Source organism: Charadrius vociferus, unplaced genomic scaffold, assembly GCF_000708025.1.
Source record: "Charadrius vociferus isolate BGI_N301 unplaced genomic scaffold, ASM70802v2 scaffold125, whole genome shotgun sequence".
Taxonomy (NCBI): Eukaryota; Metazoa; Chordata; class Aves; order Charadriiformes; family Charadriidae; genus Charadrius; species Charadrius vociferus.
This window is the reverse complement of record NW_009649036.1, coordinates 1,598,390-1,618,317: the sequence shown is the minus strand read 5'-3', so window position 1 is coordinate 1,618,317 and position 19,928 is coordinate 1,598,390. Positions and strand designations below refer to the sequence as shown.

At 39.3% G+C, this 19,928-nt stretch overlaps 1 protein-coding gene across 1 annotated transcript in view; it reads right to left on the bottom strand.

Annotated features, from left to right (window-relative positions):
- Positions 1-6,664, bottom strand: part of PTPRR (protein tyrosine phosphatase, receptor type, R) — a 141,498-nt gene extending 134,834 nt beyond the window's left edge. Inside the window, exon 1 of the mRNA XM_009887829.1 lies at positions 6,338-6,664. Coding sequence (XP_009886131.1) covers positions 6,338-6,664 — 327 coding nt within the window. The remainder of the gene's footprint in view (positions 1-6,337) is intronic.
- Positions 6,665-19,928: the final 13,264 nt, after the last annotated feature.

The window sequence follows — 19,928 nt, the reverse complement described above, 5'->3', positions numbered from 1 at the left end:
AGCTCCTTACTTCCGTTAGTACAATATAGTATAACTACATCTAGCTACAGATAGACCTGCATATACATACATCTACATCTATCCCAGTGAAAATTAGGACATTACTGTATACAGTGTAGTAGGAAGATAAAATCACCATTTTGAATAACTTCCAAACTAACTGTAGTATAATGTATCACAAAACACGTGATGGAAGGCAGACGGTGCATGAGGAACAACAAACCACTTGCTTCAGATGCTCTGCCTGTTCTGTCATAAGAACATCCCCACTCCTAAGAACTTACCCACTCCTCTCCCCTCGTCTCGCTCCCAAATGAAGAATCACTTTTGGTCTGTAGTCTCCTAAAGGTAGTCCTAAATTTCTGGTCTCATGGATCACTTTCAGCTATCATAGTCTCTCACAGATTTCTATGCATTTTTATCGGACATTTAAATATAACTTTACAGATTGTTTGCCATGGCCTTACTGGGCCATCTAACTGGGTGGATGCTGTGGCAGCAGAAACTGACACGGTATTTGAAAGACAGAAGAGTTCCTAACAAGGAGAACTGAAATAAGGGAGAGACTTTATGTTATATCAAAGCAAGCTATTCAACATCAGGGAAAAGAGTAGTAAGAGATTATGGAAACACAGTCACTCAGTGGAGTGGACAGCTGGGGAAGGCTGGATTAGGTTGTTAGTGAAAAAAAGTTATCAGAGCATCTCCTCTTTTGGGGATTCTCAGGAGGCCATTTAGCTTCTGATACGCAGAAAGACCACACAAAGCTTGGTGCTGTGACTCAGAGGGCGCTCTGTATCCTACTCATCTCATTCAGCAAAATTCTAGGACTTAGCCTTGAAAAAGAGGGCATCTTATATTACCAAAATACCAGTGAGAAGAGACATGTATTTTCCACTTACAGAAAAGTAAAAAGCAAATTCCACAGTCATTGTTCCATTTTTATGAAGATAAAAGAAAACTATATTAAATGTCTTCACAAAAATGCACCTACTGGCAAAATATTTTTTGGACTGAAAATGACTGGAAGGATTGAATGCTGCCACCTTTTTATCAAGCTCTCCTTATCCAGTTCTTCTTATGACACTCCAAAACCAGTCAGTAGAGGCAATTTCAGTCTTCAGAAGAAAGGATATTTTGTAGTCTGGTTCCCTTGGTTTGGCTGATCTTTAAAAGGAAGAAGCAAATCTTGCATCAAAAGTAAGTCTTGTGTGGATACATGAAGGAGGAGAGAGTAGGACATCCTGTGTGTTACTAGAGGAACTTAGAGAGGACATTCCATGTGGAAGCCATGACTTCACAGAAAGTACAAAGAATTAGAAAAATAGACATTTCCAGCAAAAAACAGTGGTGGAAATAATGAAATAAAATACAAGAAAAAATAAGGTTGATGAGTTCAGAGTCTTGACTTTGGTAATTAAACCTGATGCATCAGGAAATGGGGAACTGATGGAGGAATAAACTTATATGTGTAAGGCCACGTCAGTAAGCAGCAAGAGATGCATCTTCTCTGAATATGTAGTATGAGCAAAGTTAGACAAGAGGATATAGCAGTACTGGTGGGATGCATTTGACATAAGTGTAAAAGCAGTTCTGCTGTGGTTTCACAGCCTTATAGTTTTCAGCTACCCAAAGCCACCCAGAAGCAGCCCACCTACTTGAACTGTGCCTAGATTTGGGAAGGATTTCCACGTTACTTCAATATAAAATGTGTTATTCTAGCTGGGATCAGTTCCACATTAAGATGGCACTAAATGTACATGTCTGTGTGTGTGTATGAATATATAAAAATATGTAAGTAGTCAGCATGCAGTTGGTGCTTAAGCACTCACTATCATCAATAGAAATCTTGTCACTACAGCCCTTTGGGCTTAGGGAGATACTCAGCTCACCCTGACGCAGACATCGAGGCTATGTTCTAGTGGTAGATTAAAGGCATCTGGTACTGTTCTCTGGCAGTGAGAAAACTGAGAAAAAAATGGCCCGTGTCAGTTTTAAGCTCAAAAACAGGATTACGAGATCCAGTCTGACTATTGGATATGGTCCCTGACCTATATTAACATTCTCATTATATTATGATTCTCTAATCATACAGAAATTGTTTAGAAATGTGCTAGATAGCTTAATAGACTACCAATAGGCTAGATTTCCACTGCCTATACTGAAGCTTGAATACCTAGTTCACATGTGGATATCTACTTATAGATACATACATTCATGTGCTTTACTCTTCCACTGAATCCTCTCTCAAAGCACCAGCACCTAAAGCTCTCCCTTGTGCTCTTCAGTGTGCTCGAAGGTAGACGTTGAAACTCTGGTGACAAAATAGATGCAATTGTATGACAGAGCTATGGCTCTAAGGCATTCAGCCTTACACAAAATGCCATGGAAAAAGCGAAGAGAAGCTCTGTGTGGCTGTCTGTGAATCTTACGTCCTATTGACATTAGCTGAGAGAAATTCTAATTAAATCAACTCAGTCCAGTAACACTCATGTAAACCAAACAAGACTGAAGAGATGCACTGAATTTTCAGGTACTGTACAGGGCTGTGACCTTTCTAAGCAACAGAAATAGAGACAGATTTTCACATTTATATAAGAAGGTGTATAGTAGTAGCAAGATGTGAAAGGGAAAATCTTGATGTATTGAGCAATTTTATTACCTTTACATTTCCGAAACACTTCACAGGATACAAGAGAAAAAAAGCATCTTGGTCTAATCTTAGTACAACACACTTGCATGCCTGAGAGAGACTTTGGACAGACCAAACTATATCAGGTTACAAAGGATGAAGCTTTAGCACCCCCACGAACTGACACTTTAGACCTAGACTGAGCTATAACCTTTACAAGTCCTGCTTTACGCTCAAGTTCATCCCTAACTACATATATGTAGGTATGTATGTTTGGTTTTTTTAACAAGTGTGTTAGACAGCAACATTTTTAATCATAAGTGGTTATCTACAGACCATTTGTGCTGCCTTGACCTTGGTGGTGTTCACATTCAGTATTGGAAAGACTCGGAATAAACACAAATAAACATGTGGAGAACTTGTTCATTTCACTACTAACTCTCTAATACGTTTTTGATGAGTATACAGTTTCTGAGATCCAAAATAAACCCATACAAATAGAAAACTCTCAAGTATTACAAAAAAATTATGTAATTCCATATGTTAATGAAGCAATTTTCAGATGAATTGGTCTCACGTCATTTAGAGAGATAGCTAAACAGAGCATATGGTTAAGCACTAAGGCATTTATAGAACAGTCAAAATGCTTCTAAGAGCTCTGGATTGTCCTCACTTCCCTCAACAAACAATGTGCACTGAACACACGCACACACACACACAAAGACAGGAACTTAATACTGGGTAACATGATGGAAAACCTTCAGTTACATAAAACTCACTTCCAGAAAATAAATTTCTCCTTTTCCTACCTTAGGCAAACAAGCACTACAATTTCCCCAGGTTCAGTAAAATTACTTCTTAACATGCGTTCTTTATTGATAGTCACAAAACATCACTTTTTGACACAATACCTGCAGAATTCTTGGCTTTATAGCACTCTGCTGTGCACTGGCAACATTTTGCTTGTCAGATGGTCTAGTCCTTAGCACAAAATGTAACCTTGTAATAGTTCTACATTAGGCATCCATTCACCCTACCTTTCCACCTCCATCATGAAGCAAATGGACTTCAAGTCACTGAAATTAGATTGAATTCAGTTTCCTCCCCTCTGCAGAGCCACAAGAGCATTGATTTATTTAAAAAAATAACCCCTGTTGCTGGCTTTCATACTAAATCACAATGTGCACTAGTCACGTAACTGGATTACAGGAAGCATTAACACTAGCAATTGCCCTTTCAAGTTGAGCAACCAACAACATTGCTAAAGGCTGGAACAAAAAGGGTCAGCCAGGGCAAAACAACAAATGTTGCTGCTTGCCCTATGTGATAAAAACTGGAAAGCAGCAACAGGCAGTAAGTGCTAGTTCAAAACAAAGAAGGAGCTATATACATGCGTTCAAAAACAAATTGGCAATGATGTTAACATTACAATCTATTTAAGGTGAAATTCAAGAGGGGGAAACAAAACACTGAAGTGCAGAGACCTGGAAGGAGCAGGGCTGCACACGGATTATGGCAACCACCCTGCTGTGGGACAGCTGCCCTTTGGAGGAAGAGACCTTCAAAATTTCTTATTGTGGGATTAGTCCAGTGAGATGTCTGACTCTCAGCACTTTGGCTTTAAAACATGTACTTTCCCAAAGGCTTTTTCTGAAAGGACGACATTAAAAACAAACCAAAAATACTGTCCTTCAACAAACCCAGAGATAGCTGAAGATCCCAAGCAACGAACAGCTTTCATGTCATGATTAGCTCATGCTGTTATGCCCCCCCTTAAAGCACATATGGTTCTCAGCCAGAACAGAAGGCTTCAGAGCAGCAGCTCCAACCTAGAAATGTAGTAGCAAAGCTTCAGACCGAGGTCACTTAATGAGAACTTAATGTAGATTTAATAGATCTTTTTTTATGTAACTGCCAACTGAAAATCTGCCTCATTTTGCTTTCAATGCAGGCACAGGGCCAGTCAGATAAAATCAGGGTAGCCCCAGAATATTTTGCAGGATTCTTCCATTGCAGGTTGAGGACTGCGGGTCTCCAAAAGTTTGCAAAGCTCTACTAAAATAACAGGCCATAGGTAATAGCGTCATCTAATGAAAAAATGAGGGGCCGTGCATATTCTCTGTTCCTTGCACTAACAGAAAGGTTTCAGCTTCACAGGAATTGAAATAATGCTTGCTATGGAAAAAAAAGAGCAGGTACCCTTACTATGGAGTTGACCCAGCCAGCTTAGGCTGGCTTGGGGCATAGATGCATCCGGCTTGCTTGGCATTTCCTCCTCCTATTCAGTACTGGGACTTTGTGTACAGTTGGCATGTCCCCACTGACGCACAGCTGTCCGTACCTTATTTTGCTCTGATACAAACACTTGCATACAACCAAATCTAGTCCACTGACTGTGCCAGCTGTCTAACCTCAGATTAGGAGGTCTTGCTCATGTGGGACATAACAAGTCCAGAGCACAGCTTTTTGGAGCCTAGTTCTCTGACTATTTTTTAACTGTTAAAACTTTAATGTTAGACTTAATAAAATTACTACCTTTTTTTTCCTGATTATTCCTTCCTGCATCGCTAGCCTTTATTGCATTTGGTGCATTCATGAGGGCAGATCTATAGAGGTACCAACAGTACAAGGAACTCATATGCGATTCTGAAACACTTTGTGTGCTAACATGCCCCAGTGTTGTACGCTCCATCTTCTTTCCTTGTTTGTAAAGGCCATTCTCTTTTAATCTAGCATCTTCTGTATAGAGTAATTTACAGAATTAAGCAAATAGCCGCTGACTGTAATTAGTCACATTGTTTCAGTTTAATTTTTATTAGTTCACTCTAATGTGTGTGTGAGCCATTATGAATGGTTGTTCTTCCCTCCAGGAAGGAGAAGGATGAGCCCAATGCTCTTCTTCATAACCAAGCAGGGCTACCTACGCACCAGGGTGAGCAGAGCAGCGTCTGTGCAGAGCATATGCAGACCGTGCTGTGCACTCCAGAGAGGACAGCTCTACTGGCAGCTTGCTGCTCCCCTGGCATGAAGGGTGAGGATGCAGCAGGGTGGCAGCAGTATACCATTCCACCGACATGCCCTCCACTGCAGGAGGGAGTGCTGCCATCATTTTTCTGAGAATGGGATAGATCACACACATAGTTAACTGAAAGAGGAGGGTCCCAGACCATACGTCCTAGAAGGAGCACGTATGGCGTACACCAACAAAAACGTAGTTCTTACTCTCTGCAAAAAGCAAGCTTGTTTTCAAACAGCTATGTAAGCATAATGGTGGATTCACTGGAGAAATAGAAGTGAATGAATCCTTTGCGTCAGCCTTTTAAAATCTCCCTGCCTCCATTGAATTGTTCCCTAAAGTACATTTTCTTGTGCCCTATGCAGAACAAGCTTAAAATCCATCCAGCAAAAGCAGCGCGAATACCAATCAAGACAAGAGGATTAAAGGCATTTGAGGCGAGTTCTTTACTTACAGAGAGGCTACATTCTGCACTGGTTCATCAGATTGCTTGTTGAGCATGCTGAGGCTATATGAATACAAGTTCTACTAAAGCGAAGAGCTTCAAGATGTGTGGCCATTATTTAGATTTAGCTGATCAGTGAGGCAGTGGAATATGAACTTTGGATACCCCAAATTACAATCTATGTCTATATTTGTTTATTTACAGGCCTATATATTCACAAAACTCAGAAAAAAAAGGCACTTACCACAACAATCACATTCGTTGCAGGAACAGGAAGATTTTCCACTTCCAAATCTTGACCAGTCATGGCTAACAGGTTGAGGGATGGGTCGTAGGCAGGTCTGGGGAAGGTCGATTTAACAATTATTGCAGGGTGCAGCTTGCTTATTTTCATGTGGGAAGAAGAATGGAAATTTTGTTTGGAATTCTTATAACTGTCTGTATCCAGACTTTTCTCCACACTCTGCACATGGTGATAAATAAACACAGGTTTCCCACTCTTTCGCTGATGAATTGCCAAAAAGTGGTCACTGTCTCCAGAAAAGCAGCCTGCAGAAAGAGAAGAATACATTTAGAATGTGTCTCTTGGATATTCTGTAGATGATGCTGGAAATCTGATGAGATTTTTGGATTCAGCAAGATTTGGAAAGAATATTTGTGAAATACAAAAATTGCCTTAAAATCCCACAATGCAATTTCTATAGCAATAGCTTAACACCACTAGAGAGACTCTACTATGTGAAGTGTATCACATTCTTAAACTTATTTTTGCAGGGCTTTTTAAAATGTTACTTATAGTTCCAGCCGGGATTAAATTTCAAAAATGATGTGCAAGAGCAGAGCACATGCCGAGCCAAGTCCAACTTTTGTATCGGTATCAACTCCAATTGGAAAACATATGCAGTCCATTTTTTGATTTATTTAATCAACCAGTAATACCAAAGATGAGAATTGCTTTGATCATCTTTTATACATGGGGACTTGAGGAGAAAAGGCCAAGAACCAGATCCAAAAATCAGACTTTAACATGTAAGAACGAGAAGAAAGGTAAAGCTCAGATGCCTGAGTCCATAATCATAATTCTGCATTCCCTGTCCAGCTGCCATTAACTGCTTAGATCAGCAGACCTTACAGTTCCTTGTGCCAGCTCCTGTTATGACCCAGCCTACAGCCAAGCATTGCCTGGCCAGCCAGTGGAGCACCTGCCTCTCTGTAGAGAAGATATAGGTGTGTGGATTTAGCCATACATTGCATACATTGGTGTTGGGCACAAGAACTCTTTTAATTACATGTTTTCAATAAACTGTGTACTAGTAAAAAATAAGCTTTCTTTTGATAGTCGAGATACTTCCTAATAATGCCTTTATAAAAACAATCAGAACTAAAGTTTTATTTGATTTGGGGTTTTTTTTTAATGGATGAAACTTAGTGACTCTTCTGTCCCTTTGTGAAGAACAGAACAGCTACAACACCCCATTTCAGCTCCCAGTCTGGAAGTCAGGCTGTCCCTCTGAGCAGAAAAATAGGCAAGGATCAGCTCCTTTACAGATAAAAAGTAACTGAAGCTGCATTAGTCACCTCCTGGAAGAGCGCTCTAAGAAACCCACTGTGGTACAAAAGGGACTTTGTGTTCTAAGAGAAGTGAACCCAGAGAGCTCGCTCTAATCAGCCTGGAATTTCCTCTTCAAAAGCTGTTGGGGTTAATGGCAATGTTGCATTCGTGCACTGATCTGTATTTAAAAAAAAAAAAAATAAAAAATCAATGTTATTTTAATTCTCATAATGAGCTGTGAAGAGCAGCTCAGAACCAACAACATGTTTCAATTCAGGTTGAACAAGAAATAATTTTGTTCTATTCAGACTGATTTTTGCTTCTGATTTTTTTTTGCTTCTGTAAGCAAATCAAAATAATCAGTCATTTGCACAGCTCTACGCAGTGCCCTTAGGAGATCTCAGTGTAGGTAATTACATTCTGTTGACCTAATTTCCTCATGAAATTTCGGTTAGGAAAATCAAGGACAATACCTTATCTGTGCTATAGTATTGCTATGCATCATTGGGAAATGCATTCTCTGCCAAAAGCGGGTCCGTGTCAGTAGGCAGTGAAGCAATTCATAACATACTTGAGCAGAAAATCAATAGGAAGATGACAGAACAGAGAATCCTGCATTTTGCAGTATACTTAGAGATTCTCCTAGTATAAAGTACGATGCTAAACCTAAAGTTACTCTTTTAAATGGTAAAAACAAACACGAACAATCTCCTAGATGACCACTGAGGTCACATGTGTACAGCTGTTGTCAGGTTTTGATTGGGTAGATGACAGCAGGAGAAAAAAAAAAAAAAGAGAAACTGCAGAGTATAGTCTTAAAGATAGCTGAATTTCAAAGCTTAAGCTTGCTGGGATCTCATTAAGCTTTGTGGGTGTTGGCTTCATTGATAAAATCCTGAGGATTGGTCTTACCTAGCAATTGAGAGAGTTGTGTGAACAGCAAAATAAAAACAAGGAAACATCAGGACTTTTCATAGTCACCTACTTCTCATAGTCGTCTCTTTGTTGAATTTATTTTCATGTCTCCTTCATAGACAACCAGTATTCCAAAACTGATCATAGATACTATACAGGAATGTAACTAAAGACATATGTGGTTCCTCTTTGCCTCCTTCATTCCCACTCCTTTGTTTCTGAGGGAATCAAACCCACTGTTCTTCTCCTGGAATCCTTTCTGTTGCATTTCCTACCCACTTTAATATTCCAAACTCCCCTTTTATTTCATTTATTTTTACTGAAAGAAGCAGAAAAAATATTCCAACTGTTAGCCCAAATTCTTTACTGAATAATACTAAGGTAAATCCCAAGTATGACTTCAGAGTTAATCCTGACAGAATCCAGAGTAACACAGAAAAACCTGAACGGTTGTCTTATTTTTGATAAAATAATAGTTAAAGGAACTCCCCAAAAAGCTTGCCTGCTGATGAAATCTCAGTAATTTTTAACAGCAGCATCACTGTTTCCCACTAAATCCCATCAGGCTTGCACCCATTAGAATGCTAAAAATCATGGCAGTAACACAGGTCCCTGCAGTGGATTCAATACATGGCCCACTGCAGCAGATTTTCAAGATAGTCAACAAAATTTACTTTGGTCATGGCCCACCGTGTAGAAATGAGAAATTAACAAGACTAATGACACAACATACTCTTTGCACTCACACAAATCTATCTTTACCCGGTGACAGCACAGAAGTTCAAATACGTTCCAAGAAAATGACTAGGCTGAACTTGGTTTTCTGGGAAGTTCACATAGCCCCAGTAGCTTAAGTAGGTTACGTGCGTTTACAGTGCCACATATGAAAAACTTCATTGATCTTAGCAGACTGAGCCTAAGGCCCCAACCAAGATCCCAGACTGCTACGGATGCCTCAGGTGACCCTAACAAGTAGGCCATCCTTGATACTACAGGGGAACCTAAAGATTCCTCTCAACCTGATGAAGGGGGAAAATATTCCTTCTTCACCCCCACAAGAGTCAGCTCTGAACACAACCAGTATGCGCCAATGAGACACTCGGAGAAGTCAGTCATTAGAAACACCAGCACTTCTGCTACACATCGCCTTTAAATATTGCCAGTCTCAAACCTTTAAGAGAGAGAAGACTGGGACTTCCGTATCAAGTTCTGTACCTATACAGAAAGAGCAAATACTCCTTTGTGGCCCCCAGGGAAACCATCAGAAGCTATGAAGAACTGAAGTACCACAGTATGAAAGCAAAAAGGGACTTTGCTGTCTTTTAAGCTTCAGATATCCCAACATACACGGAAATTCAGAAAACGGGGCTTAGGACAAGGCTCAAAAAATAGAATTCCTAGAGGTATCTCCTCCATAAGGTTAGCACACTTGATCCTAAAGTGAATTTTGATATTCTGCTCACACTACCCTGTTTGAACTCTACTTCAGAATGTAGAGTTATTCATGACTGACTTCTAATACTCACCCAGTGCTGATATCACCCTTTAATTAAGATAATTTTATTCCATCTCCTAAAATTCCCTCCTCTCAAGTGTATTTACAAAAAGTTATAGTTTATTCTGCTTTGGCGTTGAGGAGAACAGACTAAATGTTCAGAATGTGATTCCACGTTATTTCTTCTAATAAAAAATATGCTGAATCTTCACCTATTCTCAGCTAAGAATAGCTACTTTTATGTCAATTGAAAATTTTATTTCCTTATTTGTTCCAAAATGAACAATAATCAGTGGCTGCTTTCAGGCCCACATCAGAACTTCTCAGCAGCAGGTTTGTATCTACCTTTGCTCCTGGAAGACAGCCTACCCTTCCTTCATCTAGATCATCTCATGCAATAACCACTCCTATTTCCTTTAGTAATGTATCCTGCACTGTGGCTTGATACTGGTATGACTTGTTGATTCTTTCTTCCAGTTACTCTGTCTGCACAATGACATGATTGGTCACCACTCTTTTCTTAGGGTCTGGCTCCTGACGAATATTGCAACTTCTTCCTCTGTTCTTTCCTACTGAATGACTTTTACTTCTTCCTTGCAATTCCTCACATGCTGCTGCTGCTTTTCCCTAGATTTTTTTTTAACGAGAAAGCCTGTTTTGATATTGTTTCCATGTTCCCCCATTGTAAACCCTCCCCCTCTTTAATTTAGCTTCTCCTCTACAACAGTATTCTCCTTCCTTAAAATCTCAGATTATCTTTAGTTGCATTTCCAATCCCTGGAGCTTTGCTTCTAGAACCTCTACCAGCTGAAACACTTCATCTATTAATAAAGTGCAACAAGAAGTTCCACAGTGATGTAGAATGCATACTTTCTACATCTTGAACATCTTCACTGCTTGTGCTAATTTCAGTATTTTCACCATCGCCACCAGTTGCCATCTTTGTCTTTACCATCCTTCCTGGAAAGGAAAATTGGAAAAATCCTTATGAAACTCCCTGTTCTGCTTGCTGGTTCCAACTATATGTTCACTTGATTTTCTTAGTTGTTTGCAGAAACACAGAAGATTCTGTCCTGAATTAAAATGAAAAAAAAAATTAAAATCCAATCTACAGAAAAAATATGGATAAAGGGGTCAGTAGAAGGCCGTGTGAAATACCCACATGGTCCTAGTATATGGGAAGTGCAAAAGTTTTTTGTGGTAATAGATGGGTAAATCACAAGAATGCTAGACAGCACACGCTGCTGAGCCCGTCCTACGCTACAAATGTGTATTACATATGCAGAAATGAATGCCTATAATAAATAGTAAATCTGATGTGAAAGATGTTGTGGGCACTTTTGACTGTCCCAGTTGGCCTCTGCTTAAGAGAAAAACCCCAAGAATTCTCTAGACTGTCTTGACTCTCAGAATAGTCTCAGACAGTAGACACTTTATTTTAAAGCAATCTGCCAGAAAATTGTTAGACTCCCAATTCCCAAATACCTTCACTTTCTCTAAAATAGGCAGATAAAAAACTTGAAGATAGTCAAGATCCATTAATAAGCCAGTAACACAGTAGCACAGTTTTCTCTTTTTAAAACATAAAAATATCACAGCTTCACAGATTTTTTATCTCACATCCTCTAGAGCCAGAAACCAGAACTTCATTCAACTGGAAAGGGAGAATCCCAGTGGGACATAACATTCTTTTGTAAACCTGATAGGGTCAAGATAATAGTGTCTAAAGTCTTGATGTGTGTCCGGAAAAACAATTTGAGGTCATTGTCTCAAGTCTTTTTATTTGTTTTAATCTGAACAAATTAGATGCATAATAAGGTATGTTCTTGAACATTTCCATTTTCTGTAATGAGAGGTACACTCTATATTTACTACTTGTAAGTGGTACAGTCACCCCAAATCCATCAACACAACTGCTGTGCTACATCTGATTAGTAAGTAAAATGCTCAAGTGAATATAGAGACATAGTGCATATGTTTTAAAACTCACACTTAATAATCTACCTAGCACTATAACTCTGAAGTCTCTTTATAGTTACAGATATCCTGGTATATTACACAGCTTGAGATTTTCATGCTAACAAGCTGGAAATTGGAGGAAAAAAGGCAGAAAATGTAGAGTCATTTCATAAGGGAAAAACATGCTGAAACTTGACTGATTGGTTTCAAAGATAAATTTAACTCAAATGCAATTTGAGCTACAGTATTTAATACTGTTGCTAAATAATTTCTCATTTTCAGTAAAAAGACTTCCTAAATTTTGGTATTTAAATTTTGCATCCTGAGATCCACATGCTTTTTTTTCTTTCCGTTTAGCTCACTGTTCTGAAAGATGCTCATACAACCTTTCTTCACACCCAGTGTCAAACTTTGGACAGGCTCGGTCTTTATCACGTCCTGCCCAATGGTTCATCTCTTCTTGAACAGCCATCCAGAGTCACTATGAGTGAGAGGCAGCTCCATGTACTTATGCAGACCATTGATCAATCCTCTCCAACAATGCCAATGTTCCTACAGCTGGGAGATTCATTGGTTGCCTCCTTTTAGTCCATTGAGATGGAAACGGACTCACACCCTGCAGAGCAGAGTTTGCAGTTCTCTCTTGTAGATGTTGGTCCAGAGGAAGGGAAAAAAAAAAATATCTCTCTTAGCATCTTAGTATCACGCTAGCCATTTATGAGCATGGCTCTAAGTCTTAGCAGTCCCAATGACAAAGATACTAAGGGAAATGCTAACTACTAGTAATTTCTAGACACAGGATGAACAGCGCTATAGGTTTGAAAGACTTCTGTCTTCTCTGGACTGTGAAGGTCGTCCTTTCTGGTGCAGGCAACAGGACCTTCCATTGGCAGTAACTTACAAAATCTTTCACTTTATGCCTGTTTCATCTATCTTACTGGGGAAAAAAAACAACACCCAAAACATATCAAGAGGAGTGAATGCATCTGGTGGGAAATAAAAATGTTTTAAATGACATTGAAAGCACAAATGAAAACAAAAGCTGACTGGGAGCAATATACCTTGCATCTGTACCATCTAGTTAACAGTGTGTCTTACTGCCAGAGAAATAGTACATCAATCAAATCTAAATCTCATTAGGTTAAGCTATGCAGTTTTAGCCAAACACAAACTGCTGTTCAACTTCAGCAAGGTGGACCAAACATTATTAGCAATAAAATGCAGTTAAACAGTGGCTAAAATACGACTTCACCATTAGCTGGACAACAGAATATACTTTCAAAAGTGCTTTTGTGAGGCAAACCAGGCAAACCCAAAAAGGAAAAAATATGAATCCATTTTCTGGTTTGGTAGCACACGCATGAAGCAACACATTGGAAGTTTTGGAACTGACAAAAGAATTCACCTGGGAAAATACTTTCCCACATCCAACAGTCCTTGTAGCAGAGGGACATGCAGACTATGACTGTTTCCACCATTCAGAGAATAATGCCAAAAGACAAAGCCTGATCAGATCCTTCCTTCAAGACACAGCTTCCTCTTAGGACAACACCTGTTACAGCAATACAAATGAAGCTATTCCCTACCCAAAGTATGCTGCTAGGCCTAAGGCTCTTATTGGGCATGGTCCTACATAGCTTCTCACGGCCTCCTTCAGCTAGAAGCATTTCTCAGCCCTGTTACATTCAGTCTTGTCCATGAAAAAAGATGAAGCACACCTTATGCGTGTAAGTAAAGCTGAGAGTTTATTGTTAGCATAATGAAAATCTTAAACATCTAATTCAAGAAGCATCATTAGTCTAGATCTAATTTTTATAGAAAAACAAAGAAGAATAATACAAAAAAAAAGTCACAATAATAGCAATAATACAATTAAACTTGTCTGTCCCTTTCTCTGGTATTATGCTCATCCCTCCACTGCTTCTCTGGCCACGATCGGTGGTTTCACACTTGTACTGGCAATGGGGGAATGTTATGAGGAGTTGTCAGCATCTCGAATCCTTTACTGAGAGGAATATGATGTTCGTGCTGATGGATTCTTCTTCCTCCACTCTTCTTCCCTCGTTTTAGAGCCATATATATATTTGTTTGCTAACATGCATTTACACCCTTCTCTTTCTTCAATTCGTCTGCAGCTCCAGTTTACATCTGAATTTACTATAAATGGTGCCATGGACATATGTTAGACACTATTTCTTTGTTAACCCCTAAAACCAGTTTTCTCAAGCTCCAGGTCTGCATTTTTACCTATTACTGAGCTGTTTATAGACCCCAACTCTTAGCACCCTACGCCTCCACCCCTCTATACCACATCCCATGCCTCCACTCTCAGTGTCTCTGCTGTTTTACCCGGCCTGTGCTACTGCTATCTGTATAAAACTAGAGTTGCACCACACAAAGATAAACGAAAGTAAAACAGATGTAGATGCTTTGTCAATTAGAGAAACTGCTGGCAGAGCTGAACCAAGTAAAACAGGCAGGTCAAGGCAAGTTCGGGCAGAGCAGGCCTGACAAGCCCCAGTCATGAGGCCTTGCAAACTCAGTACAAAGCTTATGGCTTTGTTATTAGCAAAAGCAGCACCATATTACAGGGCTACAAGGTCACAGTACTTCGGAGGAAGGGTTCTGCACTTTCCTGGCTAGGTTCAGTAACCAAAAAGCCAGGCCTTTAGCAGCAGAGGAACAGTACCCATGGCACGTCAAAATTCAGAGCAAGTAACCCGCACCAGAGCTAAGCAAGCACAAAACAGGAGAGCTGTAAAAATTTGGAAAAATATTTTGATTTGCCCTTAACCAAAATGCTCAGAACTTTTGACCAAAACAAAAAATTCGGACAAAATCAATCGGTACAAAATGTGTGTATGTATGTGTGCAATACAAACGTATGTATCTATGTATGACCTGCAAATGATACAGGTCATTTTTTCTGTGTGTGTTTGTGTGTGTGAGAGCGAGCGAGCGCGTGCACACGCATGTGAGAGAGTGCAAGAGCAACCCAAAGAGAGGGAGTACACACAGGAGAGGGAAGGGGAGAGAGAGATGATTGCAAGGAATTCTTCCCCTTTTCTAATAAGCAATCTGCTGAAAATAGAAACAACTGCAAATTCATTTTTGCTGAATTCATCCTTTTCAGTAGGAAAAAAAATGCTCTGGCCAAAAATATCCACAGCTACAGTGAATTTGAATTAAGCACATAAGTGGTATCTTTTTCAAAAAGACACTTTGCATCTCGTTTTATGGGCCGATTGCCTGATATGTCAATAATGAAACTGGATACCACAGACCATTGATTTCACTAGGTCTACTCATGTGAATTGAGAGATGAGCCATTGGTCCCAAAGGCACTTAAGTATTCTGCCATACTTATGCCCTGGCACTAATGTACTGCATAGTCTCACATCAGGCTTTTTTTTTCCAGAAGGTGTGAGAAAGTACTGCATCAATGTGCTAATTTTGTGATTACTGCAATTTTCCAAATGAAGGTGATAGCTAAATTCTGCTCTGCATAACGTGGATGTAATGTATAGTATCTCCATGCAATACATAGTAGCTACATAGAAATCCGTAGCTGGTATGAAGGGAAGTTACGTTCAGTCTTAAAGTTTGGGCTGGGTTTTTTTTTGCAGTAACACTGCTCTAGGAAATCACACTGAGGATGTCTGAGCAGATTTTATGAAGCTTCTCCAAGTAATTACTCCAAAGCCGTACTGAAAATCCTACAGGACAATGACTGTGCTTTATAGAGTAAGAGTCCTACCACTCCTTTTAGTCCCCCACATCAAGCCTCATAACATCCCCATGGATGGGGACGATCACCAAACATGGCCACCCACTGTTATCTCATTAGCCTCCTTCTAGAGAGATAGGCTCCCCCAAAAGCCCAATTCACATTTTTTCAGCAAGTCTCCTGCTTCACACTCCAGAGAAGCTGGAACCAGCCTTTGCTGTCTAAGATGTATCAGTCTCCTCATAATACAACAAATGAAATTAGGCAGGGATTCCAAGATCACAAACCTCAAGAATTTTCTAATGGATGTACCAAACATAAATCTCTCGTGGAAGATGATGTCTTTCAAAATCATGAAGAGCAAGAATTTCCACATCTAAAAACATGACGAGTCTCTTTTTCCAACTAAATACTTCCTCAAAAATATGAAGATACTGAATTATAAAACTATTTCTCCCCAACAGAACCTTTAAAGAGACAGATGACTACCCTCTGATTATCCATGAGTCTACTAATAAAAGGCACAAATGTCTATTATAGTAAAAACACCCACTCATGGCCAGCAATATGTTTTCTAAAGAAGGCAATTATAAGTACAAGCTTCATTTAGATTATGTTAGTGTAATGAAGCAGAATTCCAATACATTTTTTAAAATCAATTGCTCTTTCACATTCACTCTAAATGTATTTAGAAGCCAGCATTACTCACTCATTAGTATGAGGTTACTGAAATGGATCTGACAGCCAATGCACTTTATGCAGATCTCACCTCAACCCTAGAAGTACAGTCCCAAGATTTTGTTATTTTTGTAACAGAGCTTGTGCATTTTTTAGAAAATAGGCCCCCCAACACTTAAGCAGACACCGCAGTCTGCTCAAGTCATTTCCAACCATGAGAATACCACACAGTGCATGTTTGACAAGGAAAGCTGAAATACTAGTTTCTGATCAGCAGAACTTAGCAAAATCACCCTGTGGACTTCGGTAACAATTAACTGAGAACCAATCTAGCATATTTATAATCTAAGTTTCAACACCTAGTGAATTTCACCCAATGGCATGTTAGTTTGTGGTCAAAGAAATTTCGGTTTAGATATAAGCAATCGTCATGTTATTACAGCATTGCCCCAAGAAAAGAAAATGCCACTATTTCCTACCTTAAATTTTACCTGATTCAGCTGGTGGGCTTGGGGAACAGACCCATCAAGAAGCGGAGACAAGGATAAAATGAGGTAATAGAAGCCCTTAGCAAGCTAGTGTAAGGCCTTTGCTCAAGAAACCATGACTTAGATGACCTGACCAAATCTTCAGTTCTTAACTCTTTGTTTTTCCAGGACCAAGGTTTGTTCATTTTATTGCTGTCTTAAAGAGTAAGTTTTATTTCTGGTCTAGTTGATTTTCCTAGCCTATTTCCCGTGACTTGATATTTAATTTATCATATATTTTAATTCTGTTCATGAAATTTGTTAAAAAAGAAAATGAGGTGAAATAGTTAATTAGTTGAGTAATCTGGATGACGCAAATGGCTCTAATTATGAGTTAGTCTAATGCATCACTTTGTGTTTTTGCTACCACCTGCCATTCTTTAACAAGGAAAGAATGCTTCCTAGTTATCTTTGGAGACATTCACTTTTTATTGCAAGAACATGTATTAGATCATACCTACTAAAAGAGAGTATAACCTGCGCTGCCTTGCAGTCTCTCATGCAATGCATAATATAAGTTGAAGGTTCATGCTGACCTGTAATCAGTCGCTACAGATTTAGGTCTTCATCCAACAGCAAGCTCTATGTAGGTTGATTAGTTCACCTGCTGCACTCAGCAGAAGGGCCTAATTCTGTTTTCAGAGACACACACAAGTGTCTTTGATTTCAACGAGCAATATATGGGTATACCAACAGCACAATGGGATTTAATTTTCTGTTTACACAGCTGTCATGCTTTATTGGAATCAGCATCTGAATCAACTTAGTAAAATGGTACTTTTTTAAGCACATGAAAATTCCTGATCACATTTTTGATAGGAATATTTTCCATTTTTTGTGTGAATACATATGTGACTACTGTAACACAACCGTAGTAGAATTGTCTTTCCATAGCAAACCAGACTTGCAATATGACATGCATTAAGCCTCCATTACAAAGCCCTACTTAAACACATTACAGAATGATTTCTTTTTGCTCTAGCGTTAGCTCAAGTAAATGTAGACTTATGTTTTCTCTAAAATCTATTATCACCAACTGATATCAAGGGAGATTTTGTTAATGTCTGCTGACAGTTTCTTCAGCTTTCCCTGCAAGCATGCCTCATGTATATTCAGCCTCGGAACAAAAAAGTGAAGCGGTTTCCATCATATTACAAAAAAATTGACATTCAGGATATAATTTGTGACCTAGCACTAGTGGCAAGTGGAATGCATTTTGTGATTCCACATGAATCAAAGCTGCAAAATCACCATCAAGAATTCATAAGTTTAGGCTATACATAAAAGATGTCCATAGTAGTAACCTGTGTAAGACCAAATTTTCTACTTGCATCAAATGAAACAGAGAAATCTTAGAAGATTAAGCTTGCTATGTTATTTCATTGTTGTGACATCTTCAAGGACTCCCAACGCGAGTAAGTTGTACACAGCCCTGCCTTCGAGGAAGCACAGCTCTCGCACTCAATGGGAGTCATGCCCAATATGCAAAGGTTGAATTCAGCTCCTGTCCATCCTCTCTATTGCCTTCTCCAAAACAATTATTTTCCAAGATTGCCCAGGGAACAAAGTAACACCATGTAAACATCCATTTTCCTCTACTTTTCTCATGATTAGAGACATTTTCATAATAAAGGTCAAGCTTTGTTTGCAAGCATTCCCAGCTACTTAATGAAACAAGTAAAACTTAGTAAGGAAAGTAAATGGCTTACTGGTAGGACATAAACCCAGTTTCCATTAGTAGGATAGAAAAATGAAGTACATCCAAACTAATGCAAAGTCCACTGCTAATAGAGGAAACACTGAGATTAGAAGGCATGTTATGTCAAATAGAGGCTGTAGACTAATTTTATACAGATGATCATTTTAATACATGTTGTAAAAGAACAATCTAAAAGCAGCTTAAGGCTTTTATTAAAATGGATCACAAAATGCTCCCTATCTTTCAGTCAATAATCTCTTGCACGCATGAATATAAGGCATAACAGCATGAGCTTCCTAACTATAGATATACAGGAAAGAAGCTCCTGAGGTTTTATGAAGCGTAGCCTAATATTCCAGGGCAAGAAAATACGAATAACCAAGGCAAACCACTTCTCCTGACGACAGCAAACAAAAGAATGCAGTGCCGGCTTCCTGATGTCTCCATATAAACACCTATTTTCATAACACAGCTGATTTGGGGGGTGGGGGGCATACATGTTCATGCGCTGCTTCCACATTAAAAGAAACATGAAGTTTAATTATTACTTTTAATGATTCTGCAATAACACAATGCAAATTAGTTGCATCTTAAAAATTGCTCCTAAAAACAACATTCCCAGGGGCGAAAGAATCAGTACCTACAGTGTGCATTTAATTGTTTTCCTTAATTAAACTTTAGAGAAGTTAAAAGTAGAGTGCAACAGCCATTTTCTACCTCAGAAGTAGCTATACTTGCCATAAATGATAAAACAAAGAAACTCTTCAACTTTGCTAATTGGGAATTAATTCAGTTATAGAGTTACCCCAGTTTTTCTTTCCTTCCTAAGAGTATATATGCTTAAATCTACACAGGAGAGAGAGGACTCTGAAAAAATAAGCAGTGTTTCATGATTTAAGAGAAGCCCGAGATTTACTCCAGAAATACAAGCCACGACTATGAGAACGAAACTGGTGGTGGAACTTCACACACGTACCAGGGTGCTCATCGCTCACCGCATTTCTGAATGAGGCACACGTTTTGCTAGCCAAGCAGAGAGAGGATTTATTACCACTGCTACAGCCCAAACGACTGCTGTCGCAGCTGAAATTTCCCTTTCTAGAAATCCTGCTGCCGAGAGCAAATACAAGTAGCAACGCCTCCCCTTCCCCTTCCCCAACAAATGATAATTGTTTGTTTGTTTGTTTTTTAAAAAAAGGGGGAGGAAAAAGGGATGAAGAGGCACGATGTTCTCCCGCTGCCCCAGCCCCCGGCCAGCTCCGCGCCACCCGGGGCGGGAGAGC